This window comes from Aplidium turbinatum, chromosome 2 (assembly GCF_918807975.1).
Source record: "Aplidium turbinatum chromosome 2, kaAplTurb1.1, whole genome shotgun sequence".
In the NCBI taxonomy this organism is placed as follows: domain Eukaryota; kingdom Metazoa; phylum Chordata; class Ascidiacea; order Aplousobranchia; family Polyclinidae; genus Aplidium; species Aplidium turbinatum.
In genome coordinates, this window is record NC_137473.1 from 31,745,226 (window position 1) to 31,768,466 (window position 23,241).

The 23,241-nt window shown below is 39.1% G+C and overlaps 1 protein-coding gene across 1 annotated transcript in view; it reads right to left on the reverse strand.

Moving 5' to 3' along the window:
- Positions 1-2,961: 2,961 nt before the first annotated feature.
- Positions 2,962-23,241, reverse strand: part of LOC145788214 (transcription factor Dp-1-like) — a 46,110-nt gene continuing 25,830 nt past the window's right edge. Inside the window, exons 6-11 of the mRNA XM_082599912.1 lie at positions 9,182-9,325; positions 8,967-9,035; positions 8,619-8,767; positions 7,016-7,182; positions 4,445-4,541; positions 2,962-3,811 (exon numbers count right to left, since the gene is read on the reverse strand). Of these exons, the coding sequence (XP_082456038.1) occupies positions 3,505-3,811; positions 4,445-4,541; positions 7,016-7,182; positions 8,619-8,767; positions 8,967-9,035; positions 9,182-9,325 (933 nt within the window). The 3' untranslated portion in view covers positions 2,962-3,504. The remainder of the gene's footprint in view (positions 3,812-4,444; positions 4,542-7,015; positions 7,183-8,618; positions 8,768-8,966; positions 9,036-9,181; positions 9,326-23,241) is intronic.

Consider the following 23,241-nt stretch of genomic DNA (forward strand, 5'->3'; position numbering starts at 1 on the left):
GAGGAGGAAGAGGCCAATGCCCATTGGTGCATGGTTGAGCGGAAAAGCCCGACGCCCGTACGGAGACGATTGAAGCGCACCCATGCCTGTCTTGGTAGTGTTAGACCGATGGGGCGTGTGTCGGCGTCGGGGATGAACGAATAGAGTCTGGTGGCGGTTGACTTCCATTTAGAACTCCATTTATGGTCCGTCCAAGCAGCCGCAGAGATGTCTTGTACATCAGCTTCGTTGATAAGAAGTTGGGCGGCTGGCACGAATGGGTGTCTTGATTTTAGTCGACGGGGGTGCTCGTTTGGGAGAGCAGAGATCTTGTAGTGGAGAAGGTGGTTAGGCTCCAGTGCCCGTCGACCGAGGGACAGAGTGGCTTCTTCGCGACGAAGCTCAGCGGGTTGGATGCCAGCGAGAATGGGGAGATTGTCCAATGGTGTGGGACGCAGGCATCCGGTCACTGTGCGCAGGGCGCTGTTTATGGCAGTGTCGATGTTATGGCAGTGAGCACTGCGGCACCAAACAGGTGCACAGTACTCTGCTGAAGAGTAGACAAGGGCTAAGGCTGCTATACGCAAAGTGCCAGCCCTCGCCCCCCAGCTAGAGCCTGCCAGGCGCTTGAGTAGCGCAGCGCGGGATGTGAGTTTCTTGCGCAGTGACACCAAATTGTGGCGGTATGTGAGCGATCTGTCCAGAGTCACCCAAAGATATCTTGGTTCGGGGCAGAAGGACAGAGATTTTCCATTGTTCTGGACGTGTAGTTCACGATCAGCTTCCCGATTATGGAGGTGGAAAGCTGCTGCCACAGTTTTGGTTTCGCTGAGTTTCAGTCGCCAGTTCTGGAGATAGGCTGAGAGAGTTTTCATGTCCTTGCTCAAGGTGTCTTCCAGATTTTCCCACGACTTTGCGGAGTGGAGAATTGCCAGGTCGTCCGCATAAGCATATTTTGCGGAGACCGTAGTTGGCAGGTCGTGGGTGTTGGCAGGTCGCAGCTTCTGAGCTGACCAAAAACATAACAATTCGCCGTAAAATAATTTAGCAACACTATTTCAAAACACTCTACTCAGAGCATGCGCCTTCGCATCCGGTACTTCTAAAAATACCTGGGGGATAGTGAGTTGAATTAGTGAACCCAGCATGCAAATCAGTTCATTTTAGATTAATTTAACATCTACAAACGTTGAATATAAAAACAACTGATTGTCGGTCTTTGAAGGCACACAAACACACTAGCCGCAGACACAATGATAGCAACCATCATAATAGGCACGCATCGAGTTCTGAGGCAGGTTCCATACCCACCACCAACAATGCAGCAAAATTGTACGAGGATTCAAACAACTTTTAAAACACAGAATATCTAAAACCTAAACAATAAAAAACGGATGGGGAATTGCAGTAAAACGAACTTCGTGCCACTTAAGATAACTTTAAACAGTCTCGGTGAATAAGGTGGTAAACTGTTGAGTAAAAGAATGTAGGGTCAGTTCATCTATCGGTCTAGAATCGATCAAAAACTCTAAATCAAACAGGCGGCGCAATGATCCAACAATGAAGTGAACACGTGATCTTGTCACAACGTACTACCAGCGGCGTAAATAGAAATTTGTTCACAGATGTTCAAACTTGTGAAACATAACAAAAGGCAATTTCCATGTTTAGCTTCGGACAGGTCTGTACCCCCGTCAGTTACACCTTTGGACACACCGTTACGTAATATCATTGTCGCACAGAGTTGAACAAAGCTGGACACTTTGCGATCTGGTTCGAGCACATGCATGTAAGTAGCTGTCAATATTTACTGGTTTAAAAAATTCTATGAAGGCGCAAACGTTTGAAACCAAAGCCATTGCATTACACAAAGATAAAAGTTTATCGGGAACCTATGCAAATGAAATACAACATCAATAATGTTTACAAAATTTCAACAGTGAAAAGACGGTAAGAAGAAGTCTACTGAGTTGTATCTGCGTGCCAATGCCGGAACTAATAAATATTACTTAAATTTCTTTATTATTTAAAAAAAAAATCAAAACGTTTTCTTCAAATGCAAGAATTAATGAGGCAGATATAAAACCTAAAAACAATCACGAAACACTGTTCACATATCGGACACAATTCAGTAAAAGCATCGATTACTTTGAAGATACGAAAACAAAAATTTTACAACATCCATGGTTTCGCTTTGATTGATGTCTGAAAAGTTCTATTTTAAGCACTAGAAATTATGGATTTATTTTAAGATAATTCATTTTTGTCAATTTAAATTCATTCATTTGTGATCGTACATTATTAAGTAAACATTTTTGAAGCAAAACAAAGCTTCGTTTATACTACTCTTACAGCTTACTCTCCATGCTTTCCGATGAATTCAGTTGTGGGCTAATGCGAAGAGTTTCAATTTAACAGGTCAACTGACTAAGCCGGCCAGCCAACAAAAGTTACTATTTTTAATGTTTACATCGTTCAACATCTAGTAAGGTTGTAAAAACGGCAGCTTACTAATAAATGAATGGTTGTTTTTAAACAAAAGCACGCTAATACCACAACGCACCTGCAAGGATAGAAAGCTTCAAGTTCACATGGAATGACAATGTTACCCCACCAAAAACTATTTTGGGATATAGTATAAGCAGAAACATGTTTACCATCAAGCCAAAAAGACGGTACATTGCCTACGATAGAACCACCGCGGGTATGTGAACGAGCAACAATTTTTCGATAAACAACTGTCATTGCAATCGACCCAAACAGAAACTATCATCGCAATCCGTCATGGACGGATTTTGCTGTATGGGGAATGTACGTCTTCTCAACAGCCAGTTTGATGGATTTTCTTTTACAAACAATAGCAGAAGAAATATTTAAATAGTAACTGGTTTAATCTGGAACAAACTGAATATAAAACGAGAAAAAAAATTGTTCGCAACATAGAGAGTTTTGAAGAAGCAAAAGCTGTTGAATTAAAAACTGTTTGTTGAGGCCCATAAGCTAAAACTTCAAATTAATCAATTAAAAACATACATAGTTACAATAGTTCCCTAGAATACAAACCTGAAAGCAGTTTAGAGAATGAAGAGACAACACGAAGCACAACTTGGGAATCTTGTTAAAAATAAACAAAACGTGTCTGGGATATTATAAAAACATCTTTTGAGTTCATGCATTGCTTGAACATTGCTTCATAATATTAGACCAGTGCAAAAAGTCAGTCACAAGAAAGGAACGCACTACTACTAGAGATAGGTCGAAGGGCAACCAACAATGTGATTCACATTGGTTATTTTTATGCAAAACATATGAGGATTGAGATCAGGTTTAGCTTTCTCCCCTTTGAATTACCTCCTGCTGGTGGATGGACAAGCCTTGAAGGTCATTGATGCCAGTCGTGTAGATGTAGAAACTTGTTCACAAAAGAAAGCTCATGAATGATTGCATCTTCTGAGGATGGTACAAACTCAAGGCGGTTTCCTTTTTATTGCTGAAAGCAAAAAGTTCATATCTTGATGCAAATACTCAGGTTTGGTGAAAATCCGGTGAAGAACCTCGGGATTCGCTTCCAGCGGTGCTGCTCATGGGAGTTAAAGTCATAATCCCGCTGTGAAACCCGGAGGAGGAAGATCGGGAGTAAGTTAGTCTTTTACCAATTTGGTTGGGATTCCCGCTCATTTGGCTCCCGTGTGTTACCATGGCAACTTCTTGGTCTTCAGCATCAAAGACTTGTCCAAGAGGAGGGAAGCAGGAATTGAGATCCAACATCGCAGGCTCCTCCTTCAGCGTGGAGTTGTTTAAGTTGGCTTGAGAACTTTTGCTGTTACTTTCGCTAAATACAAAAATACAGATTCTCAATTGATATGTTGAAATCTGTTTATACTTTCTTATGATCTGGCGATCACTTAAAATGGGTTTCTTCAATAAATATATAAGAAAATCCTACCTGACTAGATGTAAATACCAAATTAATTATTACTAACTATTGATGTCAGTAGAATTAAAATTTTAGAGCGTCAAATAGGGTAAATACAAACAACCTATATTAATTCACGAATTCGTTTCAGATATGTGTATTAGAACTTCTACGTTGCAAGATACGTTTCTAGCAAATTCTTTCATGCGAATATAATTACAATTAATTTTCTTCATTCACAATGCTATCGCTTTTGCGACAAAAAAATGGTAGGCTACAGTGAAAATATCTGCTTTTCATAAAGAACACAATGGAAATGCTGACGTCGTAGAAAACTAGTATGGACAACAGATTCAAAAACTGGGTATTTTATATTTCCTTGTAACATCACACTTTAAAAATCCACCTCACACCGGACCGATACGGGTCCGATACAGGAGGCGTGGTGCAGACAAGAGGCCATGTGTCCTTTCCGCTGCTAAAAAAGCAAAAACTGTAGAATGTTGCCACAAAAATGATATTTTAATTTCGGTCAAAGAGCCGCATTACCTAACGGTTGGTACTGTTCTGGAGATATCTTGCCAGGTTTGCTCCATGGTCGGGCGACTGCCAACAAGGGTAGAGTTGGTCGGATAACCTGCCATTTCTGCGGTCAAATAGACACAATTGAAATAACAAGGTTATTGTTAACACAGAAAAAGTAAAACAATAGGCACCTTAGTTGACATGCCCTCTACTTACAACATCGCGTGTAATGTTTAAAGTCACAGTTTTCAATGCAAGATGAACTAAAATACTCTACAAGTGATAGGTGAGAAGGGCATGTGTTGTGTTTTTGCCTCATGTATAGTCAGAGTCACTCTTGAAGCTACCACTCTATTATAATCCGAGAAGTGATGACAAATATGGTATGGCTTATCTATTATCGCTCTACAACCGCTAAGGTCATTAAGCGACAGGACCCATTTTTATATCTTTATAACACATTTACGATGTCATCACATTTTTACCCCACTTATTCTCACAGCGCTATGCAAGAAAGAAAACAATCGGTACGGTTTTTAAAGTCTTCTGTTTGACACGACCTGGAATCGATCTCAGATCTATCAGCACCAGAGGCGAAGGCCACTGAACTAGTACTTAAACCAGTAACGCAACAAGAAGTGCACTAAAAACGTTGGATAAAGTGTAATCAAAGAAAATGGAAAACAATTGGAAGGTGGCCCCAAAAGCATGAACGTGATTCTGAAGAACGTAAGTGACGATTAACTACATTACGTAAATGTAACGTAACTGCAAATACACAACAGCATGGTTGTCGGACTGAAGGAGGAAGATGCAAGGGACAGGGTGAAATGGAGAAAAGGGATTAAAACAATTGCTGCACGGAAACAATCGGCCACCCCCACTAGTGGGGAACAAACCGACGATGGATTATGATGAATGAAAATTCTGGAATTCAATGACATTTGAATTTGGAAAGAAAAGGTTTGCGTAAAGTCAAACTATAAAGTGAAGTTTTCCTGGGTAAGACGGTAAACTGCATCTAGTGTAAAGGCTCTAATTTGGGAATCTTGGAGTTTAGGAGAAATTGGAGCCGCTCCTTAATTTAAATTACTCCCAGGCCCAGTTTGGTCCAGAGTGATAGCACCACTTAGGATCCCAACTATTGGTAAAAAAGACCAATATTTAAAAAAACTGAGATGTCTTCTCAAACAGTTACCTTCCAACCTGCATTGGGTCAGACATTTTCTCTTTTATTCAGTTTATAAATAATCCAGGAAATCGACAACCTTATGAACAAGGAAGGTGTAATAGATCAAGTGGAGAGGAAAAAATAAACAAGTTCTAGTTCCTAAACTTATTAAATCATTAAAAACAATGCCAGGCCAAGATCATAGGAGAACCTATCCAATTATATAGGTGTACCAAGAAGCTAAAGTTCCTCAGGAAACTTATATATCTAACATATCATAAGTAAATGAAGAAAAGCAGTACTGTATAACTAAATCGTGCAACAGACTTGATGGTTTTACAGAAAACGAATTTTGAAAACACTGCAAATTACCATCAAGAATGTCGGTAACGAATAGAACATCACACAACTAAGGCGAAAGGGCCACGCAGCTTGAGTCCTGTCTTTGTCATGAGTTACCAAAGGGGGTGGGGGGGGGACTTGTATACCTGGGACTGATATATAAGTGCATACCTGGGACTGGTATATAAGTCCCCCCCACCCCCCTTGGTAACTCATGACAAAGACAGGACTCAATGGACATGGCTCTTTCGCCTTAGTTGTGTGATGTTCTAGGCGTTACCAAGAATGTCGGGCACGGGAAAAGTAATAACTAAATCCCAATTGGCTATCGGAGTTTAGTCATGCCACGACAGGATCATGTAGCTGGCAATAAGACTTCCAGAGTTACTAACATAAAACAAGGAAGAAGAACGCACGCTAAGTGTAACTTGAAACGGGAAAACTAGACTAGGGGACTTGAAATGAAAATTCTTAAGGATGACGTAAGCAACTAGATTGGTAGCTTACGAGTGTCTCTGAATTGGCAGGCATGGGTTCGATACCTTGTCAGGTCATACCAAAAACTTTTCGAAGGCAATAGGCTACAGAATCTTATTCCTGCTTGGCACTCGGAAAAAGATTCGATTCAGGGTAACAATGTACTCGGCTGCGTCTTTATACGGCTGTGCTGCCATTTCTGCTTTGCAAAGCGCTGTGAGCAACGCAAACCTGCAATGGATGCAGCATTGCAGCGCTATATAAAAACACATAATGTTATAAGACCACACTATAAGTTAACATTGAGTAAAACATCGGTAAACTTTCATGGGTTTTCTTTGAACTGAGTTCATAGAGGCAATTACGACCGCCTAAATAATAACCAAAGCCACGAGGTCTTCAAAATATTCAAAGAAGCAAAACTATACAAAAAGTGTTTTATTTATTTTTTGTCTGGTGCGTCAATCGGCTGATGCACTATAGCGATGGATTAGTCAGACCATGGACTACTTCTGCTTTCAGTGATCAAAAACCTTTCAAAACCAATTATAAAGCATAAAAACACATGCATTGCAAGCATGATTGGAGCGCAACTTCACACTTACGTTCGAGGTATGGTTTAAGAACTGGGGGGAGCAAACTTTGTGCAGTTTCAAGTTTCTCCTTTGAACATCTTCCTGCTTCCAAGCCATAGGCCATTCCCATTCTCTTTAACACTTCTATGTCGTCGTGGATTTCAAAGGTGTCGTCAAAATTAAACATATATTCATGCCTGTGATGCAAACACAAGTTGCTACATATTAGACTAGTTGGAGATTAACGTTGATACAACGTTGTAGCAACAAGAAAGCCACAGAAGATAGTTAAGCACACACAGGAGAACTGATGGATGCAAAAAAAACAGGTTCTCAAAATTGTTACCGATCAAACATGAGCAGAAAAATCAAGTGGAAATGTGACATCGACGCACTTTCCTGATTACATCGTCGTCGTTCAATATAAAAAGAAAAAAACGATTTCTGTTTCCCATGTCAGCCTTCGTGCTTATAACATGTGATCTATTTATTCCATATCAGTCATCTCCAGAGCAATGACTAGGAAGCGGGGTGAATATGGAAAGACATAACCTAGTCAGCAAGTGGGTCTTCTGAATTTTGATTAAACGCTGTAATCAATGTAAAATGGAGAATCAATGTAAAAATGTCGATTTGCTGACTGGAAACTGAAGGAGGGCAAACTACCTCGTTTTGTTAAAATGAACAAAAAATCTGACTCATGCTTGTATTTCGAAAAGTTGGATTACATCAAATACAGAGCAAGTGCCCCCATTCAATTACCTCTGCCCCATGACACAAAACTTTCAAAGGTAAGTTATGTTTGATCTGCCTGTCATTTATAACCAATATTGTAAACCAAGAAACGTCTCATTGCTGAGCATGGCCCGTGATCATCACAAAGTTTCTGCAGCATTGCTGACACTGCAAACGAAAATTGTCGCATCGAATCGGTTAGATCTAGTTACATCCAGATCCGGGATTTGGAGTTATCAGAGGCAGTATGACATCGAGATCTTGCTTGAACGACTAGAGACAAGCCAAGATCAAATTTCAATCACAGCTGCTCTGTGCTTCATTTTACTGAGAACTGGTAAACCCCTAGCCAGCAAAATGCATCAAATGCATTCTTTTATACATTGATTCAACGTCTGTAGACGAATTTTTGCTTGCTCGCATGAGCAGTGACTGGCTGTGATTTTCATCACTGTCACATTAACATTAACTTTCAGAAATATAATTGAAAAATAACGCTGTTTTAGCTGATGGGAATGGCCGTCCGAACCAGTTGAATCAATGTTTTTTTTTTTTATGGCTGCTGGATCACCAGAAATACGTAGGGATAGAGTTCCACGACCGTATGGGGAACTTTAATCAAGTTAAACAATAAACAAAACCAATTGTCTGAGGGAAATGATGATGTAACTAATTCATTTTGTTGCATAACTTTTTTTTATCAATTGTAGGATCAGTCCAGACGACAATGCATGGTTCACACTCCAGCTGAGCTAAAGTTTTGCTTAGAACGCATGTAACAATTATGTATAAAACCTAAACCACATCTGCACATCATGATATGACATTGTTTTTAAATATTAATACTAAAATGTTGAAAAAATGCCAGTCAAAACCAATGAATGGTTAGGTAACTTACTTGTCATTGGAAATGCTACAGTCAATAACTGTCTTTTTACTTGTATTGACAATTATAAAAGGAAGTTGAATGGTGGAATTTTCGACTGGAGATCCTTGCGCTTGTTCCGTTCGTTTGTTTCTTTCCACAAGGTTTTTAAATGCGATTTGCTGCAAAATATAGCAATGAAGATACAACATGACCTTCCAATGAAAGTGTGAGAAAACAACCAGGATGAAGCTTCAGACGAGGCTGGCATTAGTAAGACTATCACTAGACCTTTTTTCTTCACAATAAATCTTTAAATAGATCATTTAAAAAAAATAATCATTGCAGAAGAATGCAAAGATATTTATACGATTTGCTTACCTGAAGTATCAGTTCTTGAAGTCGAAGAGTTTTTTGTTGAATGCGTTGCTCTCTGCTTTTCTTTTCATTCTAAAAAACGCAACGCCAAGCCGTGACACAAAGCAAAGTAAAAACGTACAACACCGTACGTTGAAAAATTAACTTTGTTACAGCGTCTCGCCAATGATCTCGCACACTGTTAGTTACAAGGATAAAACATACAATTTTGAAATCACCTGTAACGTCTGGACCTCCTGTGCTGAGTTTGTAGGTAAGCCGACCCAGTGGATATCCTTTTTATCTTTGTAGATTATATCCATCGCCATAAGAACGTTGAGTGCATCGTATACCCGCCTCCGAATGTTCTTTTGGTCGTAAAGCTGAAACAAGAGAATTTTCATCGATTGTGTTCTTTGTAAGTTCGCCACTATGAGGTGAATGACATTTTTGGGCTTATTTGTCATTTGCTGAAACATAACTGGAAACTGCTGCAAGCTCATTTATAAAATCAGGCAGGAAATGCGTCTTTGTGGAGGAAACTTCACAATGAATAGAGCAATAGCGATTGCAAACTTAGGAAGCATGATCTGCAATAGAGCAGTAGCAGTATGTTTCACAAACTTGCTATGAGCATGACACGATCTCGTCCAGTTGAACTGCTCGTGTTTCAATTAATCAACGCCACTTGACTATGTAGCGGCCAAAATGCACTAAACATAAAAAACAAGTTCATTTTTAAGAAGACTTTCAACTAAGGCTACTTCTCGTTCGAAACGGTGAACCAACTTTCAAGGTAGTGTGTAATGGCACAATCCACAACTACTGCGAGAGGCACATGGGAAAGTTGAAAATCACTTTCTTTTGTTTACTGTTGTATCATGCGGAAGCAGATAAGCCACTGCATCAGCGAGAATCTTGTTTCTTCATTTTCTAAACCTGGCGTTCGATACTCGCATATGTGAAAAAAAATAGAGTTTAAAGGATTTAAAAAAAATACAATCGTTTCATGAAATTTCGTGCAACTTGTTATTGCACAACGTAGTACATAAATTATAAGTAGACATAATTTATTGAGCTAAAATTGCTTTGGAGACATTGAATAAACTGTTCAATCTAGATCAGGGCTACTCAACTAGCGGATCGCGGTCCGAATCCGGACATTCTGGGTGTTGATGATGGACCTCGGGCTTCTCAAAGAATAACGCCATTGCCACGTTTCTGGCCCTCATTAAACAGATTTCTACTGGGAAGAAGCAACTGTCTCTGTGATTATCTTAATAGCTGGAGGCTTCTCCCAGACTCCAATACTTTGTCAAAAATCAAAAGTCAAAAATGTCGAAAGTCAAAAATACATTTTACCTAAAACAATGGTTCTGTAGTCTGTACTGGTACTGATAGTTTAACTTCCGTGGTAGCGCGTGAAATAACTTATTTGCTGGACCGCTAAAAATATTCATCTTGTCAAACTAGACCTTTGTTAACATTAGTTGAGTAACCCTGATCTAGATGAAGATTTTTTTATGTTTTGATTGACATCTTTCGAAAGACAAACAGCATATGCCAACACTAACATTATAACCCAAGTTGACCCATGGCAACTAAAGTGTACATCAAAGGACAGTGTTTTTGATCTATCCAAGGCACTCAAATATAATTTGTCAAAAATGACTTAACTGAGTCATCTGATTGGACACTCTCAAAGGCACGATTTTATAATAAAACATGTTATCCGTCCAAACAAAACCTTAACACAGTTTTAGTAAATCTAAGAGGTGCTATCTGTTGTTTCAAGGTGATACCATCTGAAAAAATAACTTGTGACAGCTGACAGATAGTAACTCTGATTGGTAAAGCTATCTGGAATGAAATACTGATAGAAGCGATCTATCGTGATGAGTGAGATATTTTCGGTTGCACCACGATGTGACAATTTAGCTTATTTTCCACCAGAAAAGCGTCCAATGCGTTTACATCTATTTGTCCACTTGAAAATGCGGTGAGATCTTGTTAAACCGACCAACTTCGTTTTTTTCAATTTGCCATAAAGGTCAAAAAATTTTGCATGTAAGAGACTTCATACGTATCTTTGACTGTTGAATCATTTTGAAGTTCCAAAAATAAAGAGATGAGAATGAAAAGTACAAAAGCCACATTTGAATAAAATACATTCAGAGCACTTCAACTTCAAGCATCTGTAGCCTACCATAAATACTAAACACATTGCTGAGATATCTGTACCTAAATTTGGTACGTAAGTCCCCAAAGGCATTTCATCTGATGTAGATATTTTGGCAGGGTATTTAAGGTTCATGGTATACGTAAGTGCTTATAGAGCTCTGAAATTATTTTTTTCAAGTGTGACTTAGTACTTTTCGTTCTCACCTCTTCAAATTCATCTTGCAAGCCGTCTGGAAGAGATCTGGGAGCAACCCCAGAAGGATCCCGAATCAGACAATAATCAAGATAGCCTTAATCAAAAAAACGCGTTCCTAACTGAATATATGCAACGAAACCAAGTGATTCTACAGTCTCACTAATATTAATGCCTACATTTTCTTTCCAATGATGTAAAACTTTCGCTCATGCTGTCCAAGATTTCGTGCCGACAGAATATAATTTTTTTCAGACGAAAACAAAAACAGACAATGACGACTGCCAAAGGGAGAAAGTAGTGCCAAAACAAAACGTTGCAGTTAAGGGGAAAAGATTTAATATAGTTTCGGGGGAAAGTTTGCTTTCTTGTACCAAAGACAGACAAGACACAACAATACAACAGGATTGAGCATTATAACAATATATTTTACAAATAGTTTTAACAGTCGAACGTTTTCGACCTTAAGCGAAGCCCTCATCAGGAATCTGAAGATTTTTATAAAAATGCAATAAATTTCAACTTCTTGTAGATTTAATAAGTAAGGGAAAGATTTAATAGTTTTCTTCTCATGATAGCCTTCCAACTACAGCATTTGTAGATGTCTAAACGCTGCACTTGGTACGGTACCGTAAGCTTAAACTATTTTCTCGCTCGTCACATAAATATAAGCAACAGTTTCGGTGAATCGTTGTTGCATAAAATCGTCACAATGTCAGTAAAATGAACTGTCCATGCGTACCCCTAGCGGTACGCGTGTCCTGGTTTGATAACCTCTGCCATAAGATGTACAGTAGGCTACACTGTACAGTGCCTATGAGCATGGTTGTTAGTTTGTTATTACAAATGTCGCGCTATGTTATGCTTTAATACTGTTAAGGTCAGCTTAGAGAGGATTCTTGATTTTAATAAAAGCTCCGACAAACGTAATCTGAATTTTTTTTATCAAAATCATCATTAGTCACATTCATTCAAATCACTAATTAGAATGCATGTGGATGTGATTGCGAAAGTCATTGCACATTCAAACTGTGACTGACGTGAATTATGTTACTGTGTTGTGGTAAAATTAGACAAAAGTTGCAGTTAAGCAAAATAAGTTATATTCTTACATAGAAACGGTGGGTCACTGAGTAGCCAAGGCAGAGCGAATCAAATCTGGCTTGACTGAACTACAAATATTTGTCCGACCTTCGATAAACAGCTGAATGTTATCCGGTTAAAAGTAAACAAATAAGATTATATACCAATACTGGCGCCGAATCAACAGGAGAGCCAACGTTGCAACACACAATCATAAACAAGAACGGTGGAACAAATACACGGACATTTGAAAGGTCATTTCAACAAGTCACTCAAAGTCCAGGTCATTCATTCAATGAACCCGACTGCCTTCCCCTTTTTCTTTATGACGATACGATAATGGTATTTCTAGTGGACGTAAGCCGGTTAGTGCTATTGGAGTCGGCAAATCAAAGTTGTTTTCTTACATTGATTCAATATCTGCAGACTTTGAATTAATGTCAAAGGATTGGCTTGTTTGGAAGAGCAGAAGCTCTTGAAAGAGTACTACGGTCAACAAATGATATAACACTCTTGGACATCTGCGGTAAAAGCTTTCAAAGCGGTCGGAAGTTTGATTGGGTGTGAGAACAAGGGAGATTTTGCATCTTCATAAGGTTGATTCATGTCCAACTGACTTTAAAACTATCCTAACGCATCCCAGCGGACGTTGAATCAATGTAAAAACGATGGATTTTGTTGTCTGAGCAATGACAGAAATATTTCATAAATTAACGTGTATCAAGATGGGCAGCGTAACCATATGTCAATTTTCTTTTGTAAACACTTCTTGGGAGTTATTTGACACCAACTAAGCTAACAGTAACAGCTACTGCTTCACATTGATTCAACTTCTACAGACGTTGAATCAATGTAAAAACGGACTGATTTGTTGGCTGGGCAAAACAAAGCAGCATTCACGTACTGTACGAAAAGTAACATGATTTGTTGTTGCATGGCATCATTGTTGGTCTCTGTCCTACTGAAGGAGCAGTTAAGTAACAGAAATGCAATCATGCAATCATCTCAATCATCAAACAATCATCTAAAACAAAAACAAAACAATACAAGAATGCAAATTCGATGAAAATGTAAGTGATGTGATGTGAGTACTAGTGAAGAGTCAAGTCTACGCTAAGTGCCTGTTACATAAACAAGTTAGTTGATCCCAGTTAGCAAACGTAATTTTTACGTTGATTCAATGTCAGCCGACGTTAAAAGCCAGTTTTCAATAAAAGTGAGAAATATTGTCGATCAGCTCAGACAAAATTCAATCAGGGCTTTTGTAAGTATGAAAACAGAATACCTGTCAGTCATACACGTTCATTGACGCAAATTGTGCTGTAACAGGTACAAACATGAACAATTGAACATCTCAGTGCAAAAATCAAAGTAGACCAAAACAGGTGCCTTGGCCAAACGTTGAGGCATGACCATAGATTTAACAAAGAAAAAGAAGCATAAGCTGTAAAGAAAAAAAGAATGTGGTTTACGAAAGTGAGAAAACAAAATGAGGAACTAAACATTTTAAAAAGAGAATAATCGTCGTCGTTGTCGTCGTGTGAGCCTCTGAGGGCTTCGAGGGTCTATCCTTTCACCACTACAGATTCACGATGTTTCCCAAGACCCGAACTACACTGGGAGGCTATTAGAAAGCAGCCAGTCTTTGGCATCATCATCTAAGACGCGCACACCTTCCACTCCGTTAGGTAGCTTGCATATTGTACACTTGTTGATGATATGGTCTGCGGTCTGTTCCTCAGCACCACACTCACAAGTGGCCATTCCCCATTGGTGCATGGTTGAGCAGAAAACCCCTACGCCCAGAAGAAGACGGTTAAGGGGCACTCACACCTGTGTAACAATACGCAGTAAGAAAAAAAAAACACACTGTTTTTCCACACAGCTTATGGTATCACAAGAAAAAAGTTGCTCAGTGACTTCATCACCGACCGGTCAATCGCTAGTAAATAAGAAATTTTCTAGTCGATCTCATTCGATGAGAAATTTGCCACCCCTGTTCTAATCCATCCTTTGCAACAAAGACGCGTCACTTTGATGTAGCGTCCGTGCATAAGTTTTGTACTTTGGTGAGTTGAACAAGAGTGAAATCGTTTAGCTGAAGCAGTTAAAACTTAAGCTCACGCCCGTAATACCAATACTACTTAAAGTCACAGAAAAAACTTCTACAAATCGGAGATGATGCCGATATTTGGACGTAATTTAACATTAATTTGTGTTACCGTATTGACGTACAACGGCAAAGAAGCTTACGACATCAAACAAACTGAAGAAACTGACAAAACAGCAAACGAAACAATAGCACACGCTATATAAAATAACAATTGTGTGAAGTTTAAAATAAGATAAAGCCTCGCCTGAGGATTTCATTGATTAAATTAAACGTTTGCGCAAAGTGGAGTGCTTTCGAACAATGATATGTCAAAGGGCGGGAAAACGGCTTGTAGTCCTCCATGTCTCTCAGTAAATAGAAGAAAAATCATTCAACTACTTTTCGTGTGGATGTCAAATTCCGGTGTAGCAGTCCAAGAGTTACTGCGGGCCAAAAGTTACAAGGGTTGCCAAATATTTCATTTAAATTTTATTTAAGTTTGTTATAAAAAATAATTAAATTTTTAACCTCTCAAAAAATCAGATTAATAATTATAAGTATTTTGTAATGTTAACTGAATATCTTGCATTAGTTTGACAGCAATGAATTCATTAAACTTAGTTAATAAAGGCGAGTAAGAATTGACATAAAAATAGCCGGACCCGGACATCTTTGATAACAACCATTTTTCTTCATAAAAAGATGGGTTACCTGTTTGAGACCCCAAATCTAAAATTCGGCAAAATTCGGACATAAGGAAAGGCCGTTTGAGGGGAGCAATTCTTGAACGGCGCGCCGTCTAGCGAAAAAAAAACATAAGTATTTTCCGTCGTGCTAATTTGCGAATTTCAAGTGAAACAAGGATGATTAACATAGTGTCTAGAATTACCCTTCAGCAGAATTTGCTATTTTACGTTGATTCAACGTCTGGCGACGTAGAATCGATGCAAAATAACATATTTTGTTTGTTGAGTGCCTCATGTAATAGAAACTAGGCTGCAGTGATAGTGCAGTGGTTGTAAAATTCTGCAAAATGCTAATTAACTAAGAATGATTTCGGAAAATGTAATTTCGTCTGTTACAACGTATCTGACTAACATGAAAATTACGGGCACATAAAATTTGGTAATGATTTATACCTTGAACTTTTACAAAGAAAAGATTTCAGAAAATACCCCGAACAAATGTTCTTGCATAATTAAGGAGTTGCATAACAACTATAAAAGTCTATAACATCAGACCAGCCAAGTCATTAAATCGATTACATCATTGCCAAAGCAACACAAAAGCGGTTATCTGAAGAAATAGGTCGTTACATTGGTAGCCATTCTTACTTCGATCGTAAAATGGAGCAATTTTAGCAAGTTTAGGTAAAATGGAGCAATTTTCTCAGCAGGTTGTCGACTTGATTTCATATTGACACGTGGCCGGAGCTATGGGACAGTACATGACCAATTCTTCAGTTCTAACTTTTAATACGCGTGCAAGCAAGTACTTTAAAACGTTGAGCTTTTAAGCCAATATGGAAAGCAATGTAGGCTAAGTAAAATCTGCGAAATTTGTCAGAAAGCGATTGTCTGTGCCCTGTGGAAAAAATGGCAGAACGCTAGGTTCAAAAGCAGTATCAACACTAACCCAGTGGTCTGTTAAGTATCGTGATCAAATAAATAAGAATATTTGAGACCAACGAGAAATTGCAGTCCATAATATTTGCTACAGAAATTATACGAATCGGAAAGCTTTCGCTCAAGTCAAAACCAAGCAGATGCGCACAAACCGCACTCTACAGCTTCGCGATTAAGAAGAACTACGTACTACTATAAAACCCATTGTTTGATTTGCGGTGAAGAAATAGATCTTGAAAAACTCAAACAGAATCCAAAGTAATTTTCCTCGATAGGAAATGTGGAAATTGTTGACAAAAAACAAAAGAGAAGTTTGCTACACCTACAGGATACATTAATAGCGGAATGTGAAAAGAGAATAGATGACATTTCAATTCAAATAAAATGTAGGATACTTTGTGCAGGAGATATACTATAAAATCTGATCAGGTTGGTGAAAGCAGTGGAAGCTCAACTCCCGCAACTCAGATTCGTTGAAGGAAGAAGTATTCAAAAAACTCTGTTTGTGGATGAATGAAATTAATCGAGTAGGTAGGCAATATACATTGCAAGAGCTACGCGATCATATGTCGACATTTTTATCTAGCGATGTTCAAACTTACAGTTGCAAACATCTAAAACTACGTTTGCTGGAGCACTTTGATGAGCAACTGAGCATCACTGAGGTGAAAGGCAAACCTAACGTGGTAACGCTAAAGAAACATGTCGATAACATTTTAAATGATTGTTATGAAGAATCACGTTTCGAAGAAGATAAAGAGTTTAAAAAACTAATACAGCAAGATGGAAGTGCTATAAAGAAATTCAAAAAATTGATAAAGCTCAAACATCTTATCCTGTTCCTGAAGATATTAATCTGGAGTACCTTGCTTCCGAAATACCGGAGTCGTTTAAAGTCTTGATGTCTGAAGTAATGCCTCGATCGCGGAGTGAATTAGAAGAAGCTTCTACAAATCGTTGTGTCCCATGTATTTCTGCAGTCAGCAAGCAGGCTATTTTACATTTCCCCTCTTTTATTGTCAATTGGCATTTTTATACATCAGGTCACAAGATCGCGTATTCTCTTGGATGTACTGTACTATCTGACGTGTTATTGCTTTAAGTTGCATTGTAATTTACGTTGTTGCTGATTGCTTTGTTGCTGATTGCTTTGTTACGTTGCCTTAAGTTCCTTTGTCGTTTTTACTGGTGTTTATTTTCAGTCTCAATTCAGTTTGCAGTTTATGTCGTCAGAACAACCTAGTTGCATTTTAGCGTAATAAACTTCTTAATAGAGGAATTGTAGATGGTTTCACTACATTTTATTACGCTAATAAAGTATGGATCTAAAAGACTTGCGCCCTAGACTCTTAGCTGCGGACCCGCAAAGTAAAGACGCTAAACGACAATGGGTGCATTGGTACAAGTCTTTTACAATTTATCTAGAAAAGCTCGGAGAAGTTTCAGCTGAAGACAAGTTGAATTTGCTTATAAATCACATAGACGCTTCAATATATGAACTGGTGTGTGAGACAACAAATTATGATGAAGCTATCGAACAACTGAAGCGCCTTTTTGAAAAGGTTTCTAACCCCATGTTTTCTCGATTTGTTTTAAAAACTAGGAAGCAGAAGCCAGATGAATCACTAGACGAGTACATGCAGACCTTAAAGCGATTGAGCCTCTCCTGTGACTTTCGGGCCGTATCGGCAGTTGCGCATAAAGAGGAAGCTATACGTGACTCGTTTATCGCTGGGATTTCGTCAAATCACATTAAACAACGCTTGCTAGAGGACAAAAATGCTTCGCTACAACAAACTTTTGATAAAGCTCGATCCTTAGATGATGCCCAAACGTTTTGCAATCGTGTCGAAATGACTGCGAGCCAGACTCCGTCTTCACTTGATTGTGGCGCAACAGCTTTTGAAACACGTCCTACCTTTAAAATTGAAGATTCTTCAGATAAGGAAGAAAGCTCAGATGTTAGCGCCGCGTTGGTTGAAAAGTGTAACTATTGCGGAAATAGGCGACATAGTAGAAGATTCAAGATATTGCCCTGCTCGTGAAGTTATTTGTTTCAAATGTTCTAAAAAAGGTCATTTCTCAAAAGTTTGTCGTCTTTCCAGGGTAAATCGAAAACCTATTTATTCATCTGCTTCTACTCCACGAGATGTCATTATGAATATGACAACCGAATCTTTCGACACCCACGCAAAGGTCAACGTCCCTGTTACAGTTAACGGAGTTCAAGCCAATGCTCTCATCGACACTGGCTCTACCCTTTGTCACATGAGCGACCGTTTAAGAAAGCGTCTAAATCTAAATCTTGAAGAAAGTGAATGCCGCATTGGTTTAGCCGTGAAAGGATGTTCATCGCAAAGTTTAGGAATCTGTAACGTAAAAGTCGCGCTTTTTGGACAAGAGTATGATAATGTAGGAGTCACTGTTTTGAAAAATTTGCTCACCGACCTAATTATCGGACAAACTTTTATGAAACAGCACAAAAGCGTGAACATTCAATTTGGAGGGCCTATGCCAACGTTACAGATCGGAGCATTAGAAGCTATTAAAACGTCTACTTCAATACAGCTTTTCAAACACTTAAGGAAGGAGTGCCATCCGATTGCTACAAAGCCTAGAAAGTATTCTCAAGCCGATAGAAGTTTTATCTCTTCAGAGGTGCAACGACTTTATAAGGAAGGTTTAATTGAGCCGAGTCGTTCGCCATGGCGAGCACAACCTCTTGTGGTCACTCAAGAAAATCACAAAAAGCGTATGGTCATCGATTTTAGCCAAACCATAAACAAATTCACTTGTTTGGACGCGTATCCTTTACCTCTTATGTCAGACGTAGTGAACAATGTTGCTAGGAACAGCATCTATACAACGCTAGATTTAAAAAGTGCGTACCACCAGGTAGAAGTTCCTCTGCAAGATCGAAATTACACTGCTTTCGAAGCCGATGGAAGCTTGTGGCAATGGAAGAGAACGCCGTTTGGTCTAACGAATGCAGTACCTGGTTTTCAACGGATAATGGACAACATTATCAAAGACTACGAGTGCAAAGGTACGTACGCTTATCTTGACAATATTACCATTTGCGGGAAAACCCAAGAAGAGCACGATCAAAATTTATCAAAATTTCTTGCAGTAGCTCGAGAATGCAATCTAACTTTCAATGAAGCAAAAAGTACTTATTCGGCAGATACAATCGACTTGCTTGGATATAGAATCTCTAAAGGTACTTTAAGTCCTAACCCCGAAAGAGTGGAATCTTTACTAAAAATCCCGCCTCCAAAAAGTAGTAAACAACAGCAGAGGATTGTCGGTTTATTTGCGTATTATGCGCAATGGATTTCGCGTTATTCTGACAAGATTCAGCCTCTAATTCGAAACACTACCTTTCCTCTGAATGATGCAGCCCTAAACTCTTTCGCGACGTTGAAAGCTGAATTGGCTCAAGTTACGCTTGGGGTGATAGATGAAGAAATTTCATTTACAGTAGAAACTGACGCATCTGACATTGCCATTTCAGCCACTTTAAATCAGAACGGGCGACCCGTTGCTTTTTTTTCCAGGACACTCAACAAAAGTGAAAAAGTTCACTCAAGCATAGAGAAAGAAGCGACGGCAATTATCGAAGCCATTCGAAAATGGAGTCATTTTCTAGCGGGACGCCGATTCAAACTTGTCACAGATCAAAAATCGGTGGCATTCATGTACAACAGCAACAACCATGGCAAGGTAAAAAACGCAAAAATTTTGAGATGGCGACTGGAACTATCACAGTACGATTATGAAATTGTTTATCGAGCAGGGAAGTATAATACTGCTCCCGACACTTTATCTAGAGTGTATTGTGCAACTATGATGGACAATTCGTTGTATGAAATTCATGCGGCCTTATGCCACCCTGGAGTAACTCGCATGCATCATTATGTTAAAACAAAGAATTTGCCTTATTCTATTGATGACATCCGTAAAATGACATCCGCTTGTGAAATTTGTGCTGAGTTGAAACCTAAGTTCTACAAGCCAATTGAAATTCCATTGATAAAAGCTACGCAACCTATGGAGCGCTTAAGCATCGATTTCAAAGGACCTTTACCTTCTGCTACGAATAACAAATACATTCTGACTGTAGTAGATGAGTACTCTCGATTTCCTTTCGCCTTTCCTTGTAGTAAAGTAGACACTGAAACTGTAATCTCGTGCATGTCTAGTCTTTTTGCAATGTTTGGTAAATGTGGTTATGTGCATTCGGATAGAGGTGCATCGTTTATGTCTAAGGATTTTGTGTCTTACATGTACAGTTTGCGTATTCCTACCAGCAGAACCTCTATATACAATCCACGGGCTAATGGCCAATGCGAAAGATACAACGACGTAATTTGGACTTCTGTAAAACTTGCTTTGAAAACTCGAGATCTTCCTATTTCTAAATGGGAGTGTGTTCTACCTGATGTTTTACATTCTATGCGCTCTTTATTATGTACTGCAACAAACGTGACGCCACACGAGCGATTTTTTAATTTTCAGCGTCGTTCAAGTCTAGGTCTTTCCATACCTACTTGGGTTAAATGTCCTCAAAAGGTTTTATTGAGACGACACGTTCGTGCTAGCAAGTATGAACCGCTTGTCGAAGAAGTGGAAATGACTCATGCAACTCCGAACTACGCGCACGTTCGTTTCGCGAACGGACGCGAAACCACAGTGTCAATTCGTGACATCGCTCCAACTGCTCGTGGTGGCCTTGACGAGTCGACTCTTAGTTTGCCGGATCCCGGGAGTCCAAACGAAGGGATAAACAATCCATCTGTGGAAATTCCCGAACAAATAACAACTAATAATGAGTCTGTCAATGAAGATGCTCCTGCCCCGTCATCGGAAACTCATATACCGACTGATTCCAGCGAGCGCCCCATGCCCCGGCGCTCATCTCGTTCAAGGCGACCGCCAAACAGATTTGTAAATTAATTAAATGTATTTAATGTATTAGCGCCTTTAATTTTTGTTGATCCCTATTGATAATCTATGGAAGGGGTGAATGACGTGTTATTGCTTTAAGTTGCATTGTAATTTACGTTGTTGCTGATTGCTTTGTTGCTGATTGCTTTGTTACGTTGCCTTAAGTTCCTTTGTCGTTTTTACTGGTGTTTATTTTCAGTCTCAATTCAGTTTGCAGTTTATGTCGTCAGAACAACCTAGTTGCATTTTAGCGTAATAAACTTCTTAATAGAGGAATTGTAGATGGTTTCACTACACTATCATCCCTTGGTCTTTGTGCAAGTTATGGTCAAGTAATAGCGCTTCAACGATCAGCTGCTGTTAGCCAAGCGAATGGTGATAATACGGATGAGGCAATGGACTCTACAAGTCATCCCGGTTCTTTCTGTCAGTGGATAGCAGATAACTTCGATTTTAACGAAGATACTCTGCCAGGTCATGATACAACGCATATGATGGGCATTATAAACTGTCAAACACCAAAAATGGCAACTCTACCACTAGTTGTGAAGAAAGGGGCGTTCTTCCCGGCTATCAGCACAAGGCTGAGCACTCACTAGTACAGCGAGCAGTTGCGATTCGCTAACCATAACGGTGTAGCTTCCACGCTAGCCATTCAGACCATCCAATCAACAATATGTTTCTCGGCAGCCGATTTGTAGCAAGAATTGACAGCGATAGACACCGTGTTTCGCCCATGAGGCTGGGCTCGTCAGTATCGCACCACTAATTCTGCCACAAAGATATTCGACCACCGCTTTACCAGTCAGTTTAACTCTTATCTTTGTGGAAAGAAAAGAGCCAACACAGATAAGAGACAAACTCATCTTTTAACTTTCATCTTATTTTCGCTTCATTTCCAATTACGTTTCTGCGGTAAACGATGTTGTTAAGATGCAATGGTGGATAAGTCTTCAACATGTTTCTAATGTTAAAATCATTTATACAAATCTGCTTCAAGCGTCAAATCTGGCAACCCTGTTTTAGTAACTTCTGGACTGGCAGTAACTTTCAGACCGCAGTAATGCCTCGGAATGGCCCGTTTCGGTGAGTCCGATTTGGTGAATTCCCTATTCGGTGAGAGCCTTTTTCGGAGAGTTCCCTATTGGGTGATTTTTTTTTAATTATTGGGTACCGTAGCCTAATTATCATTGCCGTTTTAGGGTTAGGGGTAGGGCTTAGGGGTTACGGTCTTATTTCAACGTTTAGCGACGTTAAAACGATGTAAAAGCGGCAATGATAATTAGGCTACGGTACCCGATAATTTTTTTTTTAAATTCAAAAAATCACCAAATATAGAACTCTCCGAAAAAGGCTCTCACCGAATCGGACTCACCGAATAGTAGCAGACCCGTAACTCCTAGACCGTTACACCGGCTATCGATACAGATGACCTTCTTTAGTCTTTCGCTAGTGTTAGATGAGACTTGGCGTTCATTCATATGTTTCTAACTTGTTTTATTTATATGATATTTGCCAGCAAGATGACACCATAGCAATGACACTATTAGAAAACGCTTATGTTCTTTTTCGGTTGATATTGCTTGTGTTAAGAAGACAGGCACTTTGGTGTCAATCACCTCACAGCACATGATGCTGCACAAGCACAGTCAAACATAAAACAACACTTCGCTTTATCTTCGTGTCATGTTCTGAAGATTTAGCCGTAAAGTTTGCAGACACAGTAAACCAGGGGTTCTTAACAGGGTTGATCGGTTTAAACTGGGGCGGTTTAAACCGCCCGGTTAAAACCTGGTTTAAACCGGGCAGTTTTGACTACCTATTGCTGGTCAAAACCCCTTTAGTGTATGAATCAAGTTGCTTTTCAATTGAATTAAAAATATTACCCTCCAATCCTCCATGTTTGGTAATGATGTTCAACTATATTTTGCTTTGATCAACAATAACCTAAATGCTGGATTTGGAACAAAAAACATTCAATTTCTCTGTTTAGTTTTGATATTTCAATCAGTTGGTTATTTTAATTATTGAGAAAATTCAAATTCTAAAAATAAGTTTCTGATGAACCAAAAAATGCTTGGTAGAACGATGAACAATTTGCACAGCCAACTGAAGTACAAGAATTAATTCCAACAAATTTTTTTTTTATGAAAAACATTTGCCATCAAATTTCATCCA